Genomic DNA, 18055 nt, shown 5'->3' with positions numbered 1-18055 from the left:
TTTATCACAATGTATGTATGTATTAGAATTTTTTGTATCTGTCTCTATATTTTATATATATATATATATTTAACTTATCATGCCTGGAACCTTGTCTATGCTTTAAAAAGTCTAATAAAGGTTTTTAGAATTCAACTGGTGAAATTGGTGAAAATTAGAAATGTGGTAAATGAATAAAACTTCTTCCTATGGAAGAACTGTTCTGCTCAAAGAGACAATTAATGCAAATATTCAAGTACTCACATGTTGAGAAATTTTAAAAATATTATCAAACATATTGAAAATCAATAAACATTTGCCTCAGTATTCAAAAGGCAAGATTTTCATAAAAATTATCTGCAAGACTTGTAAACAAGTGGATAAAAATGAAAAATGGAACCCATAATTGTTATCACTGTAATATCAAGCAATAAAGATGAGAGATTTTTTTTTCACCTTGCATTAATAGGACTATGTGATTATCTTGGGGGTGGCATTGACATGTTGCCATAGCTGGTCTCTTAAAGAGCACAGACTAATGCTAGACGTGCTTAAAATATAAATTATCAAAATTTAGGGATGGTTCCTACTCTTTTTGTAAGTGGGCATTGAAAAATGTGGCATATTTAGCTATCATCATATTATTATTTATAATTTTATTGTGGTGGTGTTTCTAAGTGGACAAAGCCCTCAGTAGACTCCAAATTTCAGTAATATGACTATAATTAGGATCTATGTATTTAAAAAAAAGATGTTGAAATAGTGCGTCTCAAAAACATAGGGCAGGGTCGGTAATGAAGGACCTTGATTGCTGTGGGAAGTATTTGGTAGGTAATTTGAAGCCATAGAAAGTACTTAAGCAAGGCTTGAGATTCAAGGTTTCTCAATCTGATATTATAAAGGCAAAGATCCTTATTCTATGGATGAAGTTTCTATCTTTCAGGTTCAAAACAAAACATGTTCAATAATTTGTGTAGTGCCCTAAGATATTAATAGAAATAATATGGAAACTAAGGCCTTGATTTCCTTAATATTCCTTCTATCTGTTCCTCTGTCTGAAAATGTGTGAGATATGTTATTGGAGAAGGTCTTACTCCCTTTTAGCGTTATGTTTTAAAGAATTCTTTTTTTCTCTTCAAGTCAGTTCTTTCCAGTATTAACACAATCACTTTGAAATAATTAACCTTGCATTTTCTTTCCTCCATAAGAATTCACACTGCAAAACTGCATTTTATGCTCTCATTCACATACTCATTTCAAAGAAACAAACAAAAGGTTTCAAGTTTCTTAGGCTATTTGGAAAAAACAGAATCAACTAGAACAGCAGTCATCCGTGAAAACAACTGACATTTAGTTTCACATGTAAGGTAAATCTGAATGGCATGAGAACCTTTCTACTCACAGGTATCTAAAGACTCGTCTGAACCATCAGGGCAGTCAGGGTCCCCATCACACAGCCAGCTCTGGGAGACACAAGTCACGTGATCGTGGCAAAGAAATTCACCAGGATCACACAACTGCTGATCTGAAAATGAAAATGTTTCAAAATAAAATATGAATGATCTGAACATGAACACGAGAGCAGTACAAAGATGAAATGTGAGAAAGCAATGCATAAAAAGTACATGAATATGATCCACATTTTCTGTTCAGTAGCAAAGCTAAACCAATTATTTTTCTTCATTTGAGCTGCTCAGCTCAAGCACTCAATTTTGATAGATGTGACTTTGTTACAGGCTTACATAATCTGTTCTGGAAATAGTTAAGAATGCTGTTTATGTTTATGACTAGAGGCTTTATCAGATCAAAGATGGCATATAGATAGTCTATCAAGTGAGTTTTATATAAGATGTTGAATCAAAGCAGAAGCTCTTGAGCATAGAAATTTTAGTTTCCTTCTCTGCTGTAATAGAAAGAAAAAATCAGTAATGAGGTAAATATTGTAATTAACTCCATTTCTGAGTATTCAGTTCTTAACCATCCATCCCAATACTGATGCTTCAAGTCTCTACATGAATTAGATATGCAATACCACAGTGTTTCCTTCCCTTTTTTGCCATGACTTCCAAGGTGACAACTTCTGCTACTAGAGAGCAAAAGTGGTAGGAAACTTTCATAAAGCTGTTTTTGTAACTATGATTTTCTACAGTTGGTTGTGTCTAAAAAGTCTATTTTTGTTTCCTTATTTCAGGATATTTGGGATCTGTAAACTTTCCTCAAGTTTTAATAAACTCAACAACTGTTTACTTTTCATAATATATTTACTTATACACAGTAAGTTCATTTGAAAAAATATAATCATTTTTCACATTTTAACGTGTCTAAAAGAGGAATTTCTTATAACTGATGGCCTCTGAATGTGAAAGAGTATTAGGACTACTTTAGCCATTTGACCTCACTTGTAATTTTGTTATGTACATACATGAAAAATTTAAGATAAAAAGATCATTAAATAGGTCTAAGTGAGCTATTTCAATAAATATCAAACAAAAATTCTAAGTTATATGGAAGGATTTAGGCCATAGATTAATTGACAATATTTTCTTAGCAATATACATAATAATGGTATATCTTACACTCAGTGATATCTTAGATTTGGTAAAATGTAGTATATCTTTCCTTTCTCTCCATCAACACCCTCCACCCCGGCAGCATAACTTTCAGTAAATATGCCTTACAAATATATATATCTTTAATCTGTGATATTAACTTTTTCAATTCTCAAACTATAGATATTTCCTGACAACTCATTCAATCTTATCTTATTATAGTTTCCACATATTCACCATCAACATGGCACTCATCAACACCACTATCATAATTGTTGTTTTTTTACATTAAGTTGTTTGAACATCCTCTGTGTTTCACTCTAGACTTGGTGCTGTAGAACCAAAGATGTAGAAGCCAGTCTTTATTTTAAGGGATCCAACAAACTACTTGTGCCAACAGATCTCCCCCAAAAAATGCTAAAAGGAAAGACCCGAGGTAGAGGCAGATGGAAACAAGTATAAAAAAATAGTTGGGGTATGTAACCTTTCCTCCAAAGATGGGTAGGCTTTGGATGAATGGGATATAGGACATTGCAGGCAGGTTTAGAATAAACAATTGCTAAGCCATTAATTATTATAATGCATTTGAGAAGAAAAAATTTTCTACTGAAATTGAAATAACAGGCTATAAGACCTGGGTTTTCTCCACCAAACAGTGGTGTGTGATATTTATAAGTACGTCCCAATGCTAAAAAAGAGGGGCTTACATTTTACTTTAGGCCATCACATAACTTTTGAAGTTAGTATAGGGCAAGAGCATGAAATAAAATTAAAATAATTTTTCTTATAGACAAAGGGACCATATAACTTTTCTTCAAACTGAGAGAGTTCTGAGAGTGAAAGAAGGCCAATTAGTAATTACACTAGAGCAACAGGCATAAACCAAGTTTATCTCAGAAAAATCAGAATAGAGATTTATTGTACCAATAGCTACCTTGCATTTGCTCTATGATCTTGAGATTCTAATTTTTCTCTTCCTTTATTCTTCCCAAACTATAAAAAAAATTACTATAGGGAGAGGGGATATTGCCATTGTACAGTGCATGACCCAGTATATAAGCAATAAGAACTTGTTGAAAGTTTAAAGAAGTAAAGAAAAACAGAAAGAACCATTTATGGTGTTAAAATATAAGTCAGGGTTGGTAATGAAGGACCTTGATTGCCGTGGGAGCATTGTGAAGGTAATTTGAAGCTATGGAAAGTACTTAAGAAAGGGTATTGAATAATAAAACATGCTACAAAGACATTTGTTAGGAAGCCGTTACAATTGTCTAGAGAAGTGTTCAAGATGATTGACTAAAAGAGTGGAGATTTAGACGAAGCCTTCTCCAAATGATGTAATGTAAGAGTTAAGAACCGGTGACTAAATGTTTGAAAGGCTTAAACATGTCTTCAGGTAGATAGCCTCAGAAATTAGATGGTGTCTCAAAACCACAATAATATATATAAATTAAAAAAAGAAAAAGATTGGCTGTGTGTCCACACATGCATATGAGTCTGCTCGTGGTGGGGAATACAAAAATAACAGGTGTAATAGAGAGAATAATTTTTAAAGTAATTAGTGTGTTTATAGTGACATTTAGCTCAAAAAACACTTTTATCACCTAAATATTAATTTGTTCATTCATTTTTTTATGCAACATATATTATTGGACTTCTGTGTTCTAGGGACTGAAAATACAATAATAACAAAGTAGAATTCTTGCCACCATGAAGCTTACATTATGGTGAGAGGATAGAAATGAAAAGAAAATAAATGACTTAATTGTATAGTATATTAGAAGATAAATCCTATTGAGAAAAATAAAACAGAGATTGGGATTAAGGATTGCACAACAAGAGGTACAATTTTAAATATGGTGGTCAGAGAATATGTCACAGAGAATGTGACATTTGAATAAAGATGAGAGTGACGCCCAGTTGAATAAAAGATCACAGACTAAAGACTTGAGGCCAGAGGGTAGCCGGTTAATTTAAGGAACACTTAGGAGGTCATTGTGGCTGGAGAAAAAGAGAAATTAGGAAAAGATGTGGTCAGAGTGTATGGGGTGGAGAGGAGCAGATGGTTTTGAGTTTTACTAAATCAACAAGATGGGAGACCATTGGAAGATTCTAAGCAGAATGACAGGATCCAACTTACTTTTTTAAAGGATCTCTCTGGTTACTATGTTGAGAATAAACTGTAGTAAAGTGAAAGTGGAAGCAGGGAGATCAAATAGAATATCACAGCAATAATCCAGGGGAGAGAGTGTAAATGTGTTGGCAGGATGGAGTTTCAAGGCTGTATTTGATGAGGAAACTGAAGTCAAATATCATGTTAACCATTTCATTAATTGCCATAACCTTAAATCATATATCTGAACCCAAATATATGACTTTTCAATTATTTTTGAAAGACAATGAGTGTGGGGTGCTTTGGAGACATCCAAGAAGAAATATCCAATAAGCAGGGAAATATTTAAGTCTGAAATTCTAGAGAATGATCAAAACTGGAAGTAGAAGAGAACTGAAGCCATAAGAAGATAGTGAAAAACTACAGGAATAGATGTAGATGAAATTCAAGTGGGGAGAGAGAGGGAGAGAGAGAAGGAGAGAGAAAATAGATTGTCAAGAGAAAGAGGCGAATAAGTAAGAGTAGTTCAGACAGAGAGACAGAGGAGAAGTTCAGCCATAGATACAGGAGGAGGGTGTAAAGGGAAAGGAGATTTACTGGAGTCATGTGAAATTTCAAGAACTGGGTAAGGGGGGGGTCACTGGTGATGAAGTTCAGGTACAGTGACTTCTAAAAAGCTAGAGTAGACCCATAGGCTAAGGGAAAGGTACCACTAAAGGAAGAGAGACTAGAAGCTTAAAAAGGAGATGAAAGTGGAGCAGTTTTCCTAAGATCTCATCGTGATGGAATAAGAACCTAAACACAGATAACACAGATAAATCATTATTAATAGCTGGTAGGGAGTAAAGTCAAGGTATTCTTATCTAGTTGTGTTTTCTCGAAGAACTAAGATGCAGGGTTAGTTTTTGAGATTTGAGGAAGGTGGGATTAGAAAGGGTAGTAAAGGTTTAGAATAATTGCTGTGGGAATTAGAAAAGGAATCAACCAGGAATTTGTGAAAGGGCTATTTCCTAACAGCAATGGGGATCTAGGTAAGGTTGAAAAGTATACACTTGACATTTGAATGTTTTATTCATTTTATTTTATTTTTTTAATGTCCAAATGTTCACCTTCATTAAGCCATAGCTATAGAATAATCCCTTGGGAAAATCCCAAAAGAACATTCCTTGGGAAAATATGCCAACTACCCATCCTCAATATGTGTTCACATGTATATAGATATACACACAAATCCATCAAGTTTCAAAATGACTTTTTTGTCCAGGAGTAAGATAGACTCCAGGGGATTTACGTAATGAGCCTTTGTTGTCGGCTTGCTAAGCAAACTCCAACCTTTAAAGATAATTTGCATTGGTGCAGTTTTGGGGACAGTTTTATATTATTCCTCTAGGAAACAGCAGTTAAGAGTAGCTTGCTATAACCAACCTATTTATTACCTCTTTATTTTGCAACCAGATATTTCATTTCAAAGTCAGTTTTTAGAAGCATTGGTTATAGGATTCAAATGAATGAATTTTCAGTATCTCAAGGTGATTACTGAAAAGTATATCCACTGGATTGAGGTCCTTGAATCACAAGCTAAATATGTTGTGTGTATATGTGTCTTCTGTTGATCCCGTTTAATGCTTCCCCCCACACTTCTGAGATAGTAAAACTAATCTTATTTTAAATGTCTTGCTATTGTATGAAATGTAGTGTTTTACACTGTAATTAAAACAAGAAGCTTATGAGAATGTGAAGGCAATTTCACTTACATCCCTAAGGAAAAAGATCAAAGCTAGTACCATGGATATCTCTTTATAATAATAGATTCTTGCAATCAAAAGACATGAAAAAATTAGGACAACCATAGCCTATATAGAGTTTACTGAGTTTGGATGCATCCTGGCATGAGAAAAGCTTAGCATGATAATCCTTCTACACTTATATGAAAACATCTAGTTCATTATTTTAATAGGAATTTATAATACATATTTTTGGAAATTTTATGTAGATAATTGTAGCTGAAAAATTTTATGTACATGAGTTGCTGCAAAGTAGCTAACTTACATTTTCTCATTTTAATATCAGGATGAAACTGCTAATTTTGATCTTTTCTAAAAACAGCAACTATCTAGTCAAATGCTGAAACCAATTATCTATCAACAGGGGTCTATTGAATGACCATGTGGTGTGCAACTTCTTGAAAATTTCACCATAATTAATTTACAATAATCTTATACCATTTTCCTTAAAAGTTGACCCTTCTTACTAATGAGAACATTAGTTAACCAACAAATTGTCTGCCTATTGAATGCATAACAAGGTCCTAACAGGTAAATTTAAAGGAAATAGAAATGAAGAACTCTGTCGGCCAATTACAAATGAGAGGTAAAGAAGGAATAATACATAGTAAACAGCTAAATTCATGGGGGCTCTGATAAAGAAGCTAAAAAATAGGTTAAATAATAGGTCCAACCTCATGAACAGCTAAGTATTAGGGAAGTGCTATGACTTATGTTTTCAGAGCTTAGCCAACATCAACAATATTTATTTAATATCTCTATATCTCATTGCTAACTTAAGCATAGGATGATTAATAACAAACCCTTCATAATTGCTAAAAGAGAAATAGGGTTATATTTCCTTTTGCCTCACATTAATAGTCAATGAGTACATTACCAGGAGAACAGAATTCTTATAGAGAGCCACAGAAAGTACCACAAATTCAACTTCAAATTTTGATAAAGATCATGTAAAATTAAAAGAACAGTGTTAGTTATCAAATATCAAGAAGTATCTCAATCCCATTCCTATATATTCACCTACTCTAGAAAAATGTACCTACATAGATGGAGAACAAATTCCTCAGAATTCCATTTAAATTTTTTTTCATAAAATGATTAATGGACTTCTTTCTCAATACTTTCTCCTACTATCATTTCACCATTCAGTGTACACTTTTAACTCTCCTTACTGCTATATTCACTTTCCCTAAATATATCATTTATGTCTCTGCCGTTTTAATCCTTTGCCAGCAATGCCTTTTCCCATCTAACAAAATTCTAGTCATTCAGTAAAGTTTAATGGCATTTTACCTCCTTTAATGGAGGCCTCCCCAGTGAACTTTTTCTTCCTTTATCGCTGGATCCTTCACACTCTACTCAAAACACCAAAAAGCTACGATCCTTTGCTGTATGTATCATACCTACTATGTGATGAGTTCCCAGAAGACGGGGAGTTCTGTCTTAGACTTCATATTTGCAGTAACAAGAAGATTTTAATGGAAGGAAAATCAATTTTTTTTAAAGTAATTATGCCTTATTTTTGGAAAGACAGTGGAAAAAGAAAAAATGAAGGAATATGGTATCTTGTGTTTTATTTTCAGAATGATAAATAGCTTTATTTAGTTAATCACTAAAACAAAATTAAGTTCTCCCATGATTAAAATGAAATACCCTGAATAGTAAAGCTTATAGTATATAAAATTAAAGCATCCATGAAAACTGAAAATCAAACTTGAGAGAGATTCAGTGTTATCCTCCAGAGTCTCTTAAAGACTACTGAAAATGAGATTTTTACAATAGCTAATGTGCAGTGGTAACTTAGTCAAACATGTTAATGGTAGTTTTTTTTTTAAATATATAATTCTTTTAGGAATATGACAATTGTAAGTGTAAGATAAAAATGTAACTCACTATTTTAGGCCTGTATTTAATAGGAATATAAAAATGTATTTGTATTATGTATATTTTGGAGGGTTGGGGTAGGGAAGGTAGATCAAAAATGCTTGAACCAGGGCAGTTTTATTTTTCCAAGAACATATATCTTCTTCCTCAAATGGGTGGTTGATTAAAAAATAAGCCTTATTCTACACTATAAGATTATAATTCATACAATTATATCATTATATCATCATATAATTCATATTATTTATCTTTGATAAATCCATCCTGAAAAATCAGCGCAGGGCTGAATAGGAAGGGAATTGAGTAATAAATAGTATCCATATTTCAGTAGTGTAACATGATTTTTAATCAATAATGCCCATTGTCATGCTGACACTTTATTAATAATTAGAATCTAATTCCACAAACAAATGTACACAAACATCCACACACTATGTATACGTGTTCTCATATTTTGAAATTGGTGTAAAATTCCACCTAGAACTTATTCATCCTTGAAGCTAAAGTTGATTGAGAGACAATATAAATAAGAATAAGATTTGAAATGGAATAACACTGAGTAAGAGCCCTGTGGTAGGCTGAATAATGGCAGCTCAAAGAAGTCCATGTCCTAACTCCTAGAGCCTCTGAATATGTCACCTTACATAGGGAAGGGGACTTTGCGGATGTAATTAAGTGAAGGATCCTGAGATGGAGAAGGTAGCTTCAATTATCCAGGTGGGCCCAATATCATCACAAGGATTCTGGTAAGAGGGAGGTCGGAGAGGAGAGAAGCAGAGGCACCACGGAAGCAGAGGTTGTAGTGATCTTGGGAAGGGGACAAGGGACAAGGAATGTGGGCTGGTGAAGGAGAGGAAATGGATCGTCCCCAAGAGCCTCCAAAAGAGCTCAGCTCTGAGACACTATTTAGAGTTCTGAACTCTGGACTGTGAGAAAATAAACTTGTAGTGCTTCCAGCCACCGAGTTTGTGTTAATTTGTTACAACAGCAAAAAGAAGCTAAAACAAGTCCCCAGTTTCATGTCACAGCCAAGATATCACATATCTACTGAGTAGGAAACAAGCAAGCTGCAAGTTAGTTTACTTTTAATTTAAAGGCTTTTTTTTCCTAAGTCACTTTCCCTTAGTTTCAACACTATTTACTTTTACTTAAGATGTGTTTTCTTCTCCTTAATGTCAAATGTCGGTTCAAATACATTGACACAGGATGAAGGCCAGCAATAATGACTAGAAGCACATGACAGAATTTTATAAAAAACATTATAAATGTTCAAATGACTGATACTTCTGAATGAAAAATATATAAATTGGGAAGTGCATTTGTGTGTATGTACATGTGTGTATGCGTGTTTTTATTCTTGTGAGATGAAAAATGCAAAAATGTGATAATGTCCATTACAAAAAATCATAACTAATTGTATATTTTTATACTTTCTATTGGCTGCTACCAAATTTGTAATCATTCTATGCCTTATTAAGTACCAAGTGTTTTTGGAGCTGCAAATGGCAATTCGTACTTACAAAAGCATCTTATATAAAACTAGGACAAAATTGAAAATTTGAAGAAATATATTATCCCCAGGAAGAAGCTTTGCTCATTTATCATTTCTATCATAATGAACAAATGAAAAGTACCTCTGTAAACATTTCAAATCCAATATGACATTTAATTTTCAGGGAGAAAGTCAGTTTTTTTCCTTGATCATATAAACACTGGTAGACTTCTTGCATTTTTTAGGCAGTGATATGGAAAATTATAAAACAGCATAGAACTCTTTGGAACTGCTTTTTTTAACCAAGAAAAAATTTATATATACACCAGAGTAAAAACTCTGTCTTTTATTTAGCAAGAGACAAAGGATATATATTCAGTAGAATAAAGCTGATACATTCTACATGGTTGACTGGAGTTTTTATTATCATTGGACTAATGCTTTGCGGTTGTGTGTTCTTTTCTGAAATTTCAGTAGAAATGCTCTATTTCCTTTTTACATACCCATTTCATTCACTGAAATGAATTGGCAGAATTATTTCACATACTACATTGTTAAGGAAGGGGAAAATTTTGATGTCTCCATAAATGCAAAAGAAAAAAGCCTAAATTATTGACATTTCCTAGCAAGTTCTATTCTCTAAATCCTATATGATCCTCTTCCCATCTCCCAGGGGGTACCAAAAATTCACATCTTTTTTCTCATCTCTAGACTTAGTGAGATATGAAGCAGATGGTTAGGCTTTGGTTCTTTCAGGGATGATGCAAAATCTTCTATCCATTGTGCTGTGTTTTAACCATTAAGAGCCCTTTAAAGACTACAGTTTTATTTATCTCAAGTTCTTATGTTGATTTTTAAAATATATTGTTCAATCATAATTTCTTGTTCCCTATTTTAAAGGGTTTTAAACTCATTAATTCATAGAAGACTCATTTACTATGGACCAAGGCAAGCAATGAGAATATAACGATGGAGACAACAGAGTCTCCTCCCACAAGCTGCTGATGGTTTAGTAAAGGGGCAGACCAAAACACAAATGTTTACAATAATGTGATGTGGGTGCTAACATAGGTGTGTCTGGAGTGTTATTGAAAGGGCAATGAGAACAGAACAACTTATACTGTGGACAAAGCTGAAGTTGAGAATTGACGTGGGGAGACATGCGGAAGACATTGTTAGTTGCCTAGCCAACAGCTATTTTTGTCATTTTGGAAAATCTCACTTCTCACTATGGAGGCAGGAAAGGCCATATGCTTGCTTCTCCGATGTCTCTTGCTAGGGCATGGACGTTTGGCCCAGTGTTGACAAATGACAACGAAGGTAAAGAGTTGCCTAGGACTCCCCTGGGAAAAGTTTTCCATTCTACTAAAAAAAGTCTTTTGAGAGGGAGCTGTCTTGCATTGCTCTAGACAGTGAACACTTGAAATCTGGGACAGCCACAACCATCTTGAGGGCATGAGGATAAGACAGAGGATGAAAGCCAGCATAGTGAGGATGGCGAAATGAAAAATGCTTAGCATTTGGGGCTTGGATGATATTAATAATATCCTTATAACTTAGCCCTGGTGTGTTCGGTAATTGGATTGCCAATCAGAAGTAACCAATACAGTCACTCAGGGAAGCATTCCACAAAAGATATTTTTTAAGCAGTTTAACAAAAGAATGGCATTGGAGGATGGCATTCCAAACAAAAGGGAGATCACAAAGGGGAAATATGGCATGTTAATGGAATATCAAGTAATTCATATAGCTGAAGTTTAGTTTATGTGTCAAAGATAGACTGGAAATTAGGTTGAATACTCACTTTGCTTCTCTTGAATATACACAATATTTTAATGTGCTTTTTGTAACCATTCAGTTAGACTTTTTATTCTTAAGTTGGTCGATTATGAAAAGGATTTTTAGTGGGAGATAAAATAATTAATACTATGAATAGTAATGGCAATGATTGAATGTTCACTATGTGCCACATACTAAATTAAACAATTTGTGTATTTTATCAAATGCTCACAAAAATATATTATTTGTGTCTGACCAATCAGATGAGATTGTTTGGAAAGTTAAATGACTTTTTGAATGCCACTTGACTAGCAAGATCAGGATACAAATACATGTCTGACTGACAAAAAGCCTGCTCTTGTAATCATTAAAGGAATTTTTCTCAAGCTGGGTTTTATTGGCATTTTGAGAGCAACAAATTTTGCATTGGCAGTATATTTAGCACCACTGACCTCTAGGCATTACATGGAAGCGGTGCCTTCAGTAATTATAACAACTCAACAACTCCACACAAACATGTGCATGAACTATAGATGCTGTGCTAAAGAAACCTACTTGGAAATCACATAAACACTGTTAGTACGTACCCTTCATAAAACTATTGCAATGCGGCACCAACCTAACACTTCCAGAGCAGGCCTCAATACTTCCTACTTCTCGAATCTTTCACTTGCTTACTGACACCTAAAATTCCGTATGTTTGAGTCTCAGCTACACAAAGATAACAACTATCCTTGGAAAAAATAAACCTTTGTCTATGATTTATTTACAATTTCGTAACAGATAAAAAACACTTATAGAGATGGGGGAGATCATGGCGGTATAGAACAAATGAAAAGACTAAATATTAAGAATGTAGAAGGTTGGCCCACCCTTTATGATTTTGTCATGAATCTCCTTCCCTTTCATTTTTAGAATCAAAGGCATAGAGTAAATGAACTTTCCATCTCCTTTTATTTCATCTCTATGTTCAAACAAATATTTAAAATGTATGAAAGTCTTCTAGAAAAAAAAAGATGGTGAGACAGTGGTTTTCATTGATTGGTTACCCTTTTGTAGACATATATCTATACCCCATGCTATCAAATGAGAAGAGTGTCTTTATTGGTTGATGTGACGGAGGACAGAGGTCCTAGGTAGGCTGGCATGTCTTATCTGGGTAGGTGTGAAATATGAATAAAAGTTCAAAGGGTTTTTCAAACATAACTAGATAATTAAGAATGTCTCTAGAGATGACAAATGTCATGAGAATTTAACTGAATTCTCATGAAAGTAATTATTACTTTACCAAAAGAAAGAGTCTAATGGAACATTTTAATGTTAATAGGAAGTTGGAAAAGGTAGTCATGGAGGCCTAAAGGAAAATAAAGTGAGCCTCATAATGTTTTCAAGAAGAGATATAAATGCACACACTTTCTTACAACATACCAATGCTTGTAAATATTTTTCCATAATTAAGAAATTATTTAGAAACAGTATACTTTGACAAGGCACATAGTAAGTCATGTTACTCCACTGTGAATTAGAGTGTTATCATTCTCTGTAGTTCAAGTTTTAGAAATATTTTAATTGCATGAGTTATATTTAGTTAAAATAAAAGAATATAGAGGAAAAAATCAAATCTTCTGAAGTTAACCATTGTTAGACAATAACTGCTGTTGTATTTTTATAAATTCAGACTTTTTTTTATAAAAATGCAGACTTTTCTACATAGAAAAAATACATATAAATTGTCAGGTTTTTTTCCCAAAAATACTCATATTGCTCTGTATGTTGCCCTTTTACTCAAAATTATGTTGTGATATACCTTCATATTGGTAAATATAGTTCTATATAATAAATTTAATAAGGACATGATATACCATTATGTGAATTTTCCATATTTTTTACAAGTTTTAAAAATAGTAATAGGTAAACTTAAAAGTTATAACTCTGTAGGTAATCTTTGTTCACTTGTCTGACTTTAAAAACAAATTACTAATTGAGTAAAAGTGAGATTTCTCAAACTAATTGAATTGTACAATTCTGATGCACTTAGGCAAATTGCCCTCCAAATGCAGTGTCAAAATTTACATTGCAACCTTACTTTTATCCCATGTCCCAACTTACATTTACTATTTTTTAAAATCTTTGTCAGTCCAAGACAGTCTATCATTTTAAATATTCTCATTTCTTTCAACCTCAGACATTTTCTTCATGCTTTCTGACCATTTTTAAGGACATGTAAATTTTAAGAGACCCAAACGATACGAGATGCTTGGAAAAGCCATGAGATATATACATCCTAGTGTCTGTCATATAAATGATCTTTTGTTTTTTAGAAAATTTAGATTTTAAATAAGCAGTTACCTCATTCTTTTTTTAATTTTTATTTTTTTTTATTTCAGTATATTACAGGGGTACAAATGTTTAGATTACATATATTGCCTTTGCCCCACCTAAGTCAGAGCTTCAAGTGTGTCCATCCCCCAGAGAGTGTACACCGCACCCATTAGGTGTGAATATACCCATCCCTTCCTCCCCGTTCCCACCTGCCTGACACCCAATGAATGCTACTACTATATGTGCACATAAGTGTTGGTCAGTTATGTCAGTTAATACCAATTTGATAGTGAGTACATGTGGTGCTTGTTTTTCCATTCTTGTGATACTTCACTTAGTAGAATGGGTTCCAGCTCTATCCAGGATAATACAAGAGGTGCTATATCACCACTGTTTATTGCAACTGAGTAGGACTCCATGGTATACATATACCACATTTTATTAATCCACTCATGTATTGATGGGCACTTGGGTTGTTTCCACATCTTTGCAATTGTGAATTGTGCTACAATAAACATTCTAGTGCAGATGTCTTTTTTATAGAATGCCTTTTCTTCCTTTGGGTAGATGCCCAGTAATGGGATTGCTGGATCAAACGGTAGTTCTACGTGTATCTGTGCCATTTGAAGTATCTCCATATTACTTTCCACAGAGGTTGTACTACTTTGCAGTCCCACCAGCATGTATCAGTGCTCCTATCTCTCCTCATTCTTAAGGTACATTCTTAAGATGCAGTATCCTTACTGGAAAGGTAGCTTTACAGCTGCCCTGAAGCAGCTACATATGCAATTTCATAGTTAGAATTTCTTTTGTTGAATAATCCTCCTAAGTGCTCTTTTAATATGTATGGCTGGTCAACTTTTAGAATGACACTTGTCCCTTTACTTACCAAATAAATCCCATATAGGATTTTCCAAAATGTTTGAATATAAATTTTACTATGTACAACATGCTTTGTCCTATAAAATGTTATGTTTTAAAATGGGAGGGGAACTCAAAATACTTCCTCTGTTTTGGGAAATCTCAGCCTTAGTTGTGCCTGCCCAGCCTCCATTAGGCCATTAGAAGGCCCCAGGTAATATTTTTAACACCATGTGCCTAATGTCACAGAGGAGAAACACTACTTGAAATGAATCCAAGAGTGCTGACAATGGAAGACTACTTTCAACAAATGACAAAACATTATATGAACATAGCCAATATTTAGATATTATTTGGGTATCAACTTTGATGGGAAATTAAAGGAGTGTTTCTTTTATTTGATACCTTGAAATTTCTACTGTATCAAAATTGATATATTTAAGGTGTAATCTAATTCAGAGAAGGGAGGACACAGCAAATTTTGGCATTTCCTAAAGTTAGAATTCATTTTTACATTCATCACACTTTCTTTAAAAGTACACATACAAGTACACACAGAGTAAGTATTAGCTAAAAAGTATATGTATATATGTGTATTCTATCTTTTATATCTATATATTTTTATCAATCTATATATTTCTGTATAATCTTTATATTTATTTATATAAACTTATAGATATATTATGTAGATACATATATATGTATATATGAAAAGGTAAAATCAAAGTTATCTATCCCTTTTAATCAGTGAGGGTTTCTATTTCTTTCTTCAGTTACATATAACAAAATGTGCCAAAAAATCTAGTTGGTTCAATCTTTTAATTTGTCAAATTTTGATTCTGAGTCATCTGATTTGAATATTTACATTTCTTCCTCCTCAGAGCTTGGTAAGTTATAAAAATTATTCCTAAAATTATGCTATTTTCATAAAGAAAATTAAAGGGCTTTCTTCCTATTACAATAAGCTAAATCTGGAGGTTTTCTTATAAATTGAATACTCTCCTCATTTTTTTGAGGAGTGGATAGGTATATTTAAAAAATCCATTGGCTTCTCGTCAGAGATCAATCTAAATGAATAACAGAATCCATATTCTGTAGAAGGATAGCACTATGTATCGCTGAGACAAAATATGAAATATAGATACCCAGAATATATATCTTTTGAGAAATTACTAGCAGATGACTCAGAAGATAAAAATGGAGACATATTTTAAAGATTCCATGCTTTGATTGATATTACCTATTAGTAAGGCCTGACTGATATATGATCAAACTAAATATCTTCCACTATGACTAAATTGACCTTTTGAAGTACTTTAGTGTAAGATACCTTAAAATGTATTTTAAGAAAAACAACTAATGAGAGATAAGGACAAGCTAACATTTATACAGCATAGATTAAAGAAAGAAATATGTAAGTGCCATGTCACATATCTCTTGAATTCATAAACTCCCCAAACTATGTTCTATAGTCAAAGAAGACTAAATTAATATCAATTTTTGCACTTTAAAAATAAGTATGTTAACACAATATCTCATATGTCTTTACCTAACTCATTAATTATTATTCATTATATACATTTATGCTTGTGTTTCCCAAGGATATTTAACATTTCTTTGATCTGAAACTATAAACACAATTATGTAAAGGTTATGATTATATATCTTACACATTTTTCAATGTGTTTTAATTAATTACGGTAAAAAATTATTAAAAACTACTGAGGAAATGCATTTTTCCCTCATTAATTAAATGACAGCAATGTGGTAATTCAGTTTAAAAATACAAAAATTTAAATAAAAGAAATTTCAATTCCTTCATTGGCAGTTAGAATATAATAAATGTTAGAAAGTTCAACTTAACTGTAAAATTTCACTCATTAAAAAAAAATACAGGAAGAAACTAAAGAGGTGAGAAACAGATATTAGGGATATACACATTTCTATAAAGATTAGAGAAAAGATTGAACAAGTAATATTCCCAAGAGAGCTGACACAGGATGCCTGCTAAAATCGTATCCTTTTGGAAAGTTCCCATCATCTCCTCCTTTCTAAGTGATTCTTCATAAGGTCTCACCTGCTGGTCTCACATGACCCCTCCACTCTAGTCAAGGCTGATTGGATCAGAGACAGGCACATGACCTAAGGCAGCCAATGATGTGGTCTAATATGAAAACTCTGCCCCATAATGATGACAGTAAGTAATCTGAATAATTTAGTACTCTTCCCTGCTATGTGTAAGTCAGTGGTTAATCAAAACAATAACAAGGGACTTTGAAAGTTGATAGCTGGGACACAGATATAAAATTAATAAAAAATTTGTAGTAAAGCTAGATTTGAGATCAAATGGTAAAAGCATGATTCAGTTATTTGCTAGCTGTATCACTTTGGTCCAGCTATTGAACTTTGCTTCATTTTAGTTGCCTAACTGGGAACTGGGGATATAATAGTAACTAGCATATATAATTTTTGAAAACACTGTAGAATAAGGTATATAAAGGACCCAATATTACTACCAGGTAAGAGTAAGCAGTCAGTATATGTTAGCTGTTATTATTACTAACATTTATATTTGTGCTAGATACTTTTATTTTTGTTTCAGAATATTATGGGGGTACAAATGTTTTGGTTACATGTATTGCTTTTATACAGTTTGAGTCAATGTTATAAGTGTGCCCATCACCCAGATAGTGTGCATTGTACCTGTTACGTGTGAATTTACCCAACCCCACCTCACCTCTCCCACCTGCTTTATTTCCATTGAGTTTTACTTCCATATGTGCATACAGGTGTTAAGTCGTTAGTTTAGTTCTAGTTTAATTGTGAGTATATGTGGTGTTTGTTCTACACTTTGCATGGAACCAGAAAAGACCTTGCATAGCCAATGCAACCTTAAAGAAAAAGAACAAATCAGGAGGCAACAATTTACCAGATTTCAACCTATATTACAAGGCTATAATAACCAAAACAGCATGGTACTGGCACAAGAACAGAGACAGAGACCAATGGATCAGAACAGAGAGCCCAGATATAAAACCATCTTCATATTGCCATCTGATCTTTGACAAAGCAGGCAAAAAATATACAATGGGGAAAAGAAACCCTATTGAATAACTGGTGCTGGAAAAATTGGATAGCCACATGTAAGAAGACTGAAACCAGATCCTCACTTCTCACCACTCACAAAAATTAATTCACGATGGATAACATACTTAAACCTAAGGCATGAAAATATAAGAATTCTAGAAAAAAATGTTGGAAAAATTCTTCTAGATATCACCCTAGGGAAAGA

General features: G+C 33.2%; 1 protein-coding gene across 1 annotated transcript in view; it reads right to left on the bottom strand.

Annotated features, from left to right (window-relative positions):
* Positions 1-18055, bottom strand: part of LRP1B (LDL receptor related protein 1B) — a 1757623-nt gene that overhangs the window by 1436035 nt on the left and 303533 nt on the right. Inside the window, exon 2 of the mRNA XM_045559136.1 lies at positions 1382-1504. Within this exon, the coding sequence (XP_045415092.1) occupies positions 1382-1504 (123 nt within the window). The remainder of the gene's footprint in view (positions 1-1381; positions 1505-18055) is intronic.

This window comes from Lemur catta, chromosome 8 (assembly GCF_020740605.2).
Source record: "Lemur catta isolate mLemCat1 chromosome 8, mLemCat1.pri, whole genome shotgun sequence".
Classification (NCBI taxonomy): domain Eukaryota; kingdom Metazoa; phylum Chordata; class Mammalia; order Primates; family Lemuridae; genus Lemur; species Lemur catta.
This window is presented reverse-complemented; position numbering and strand designations above follow the sequence as displayed.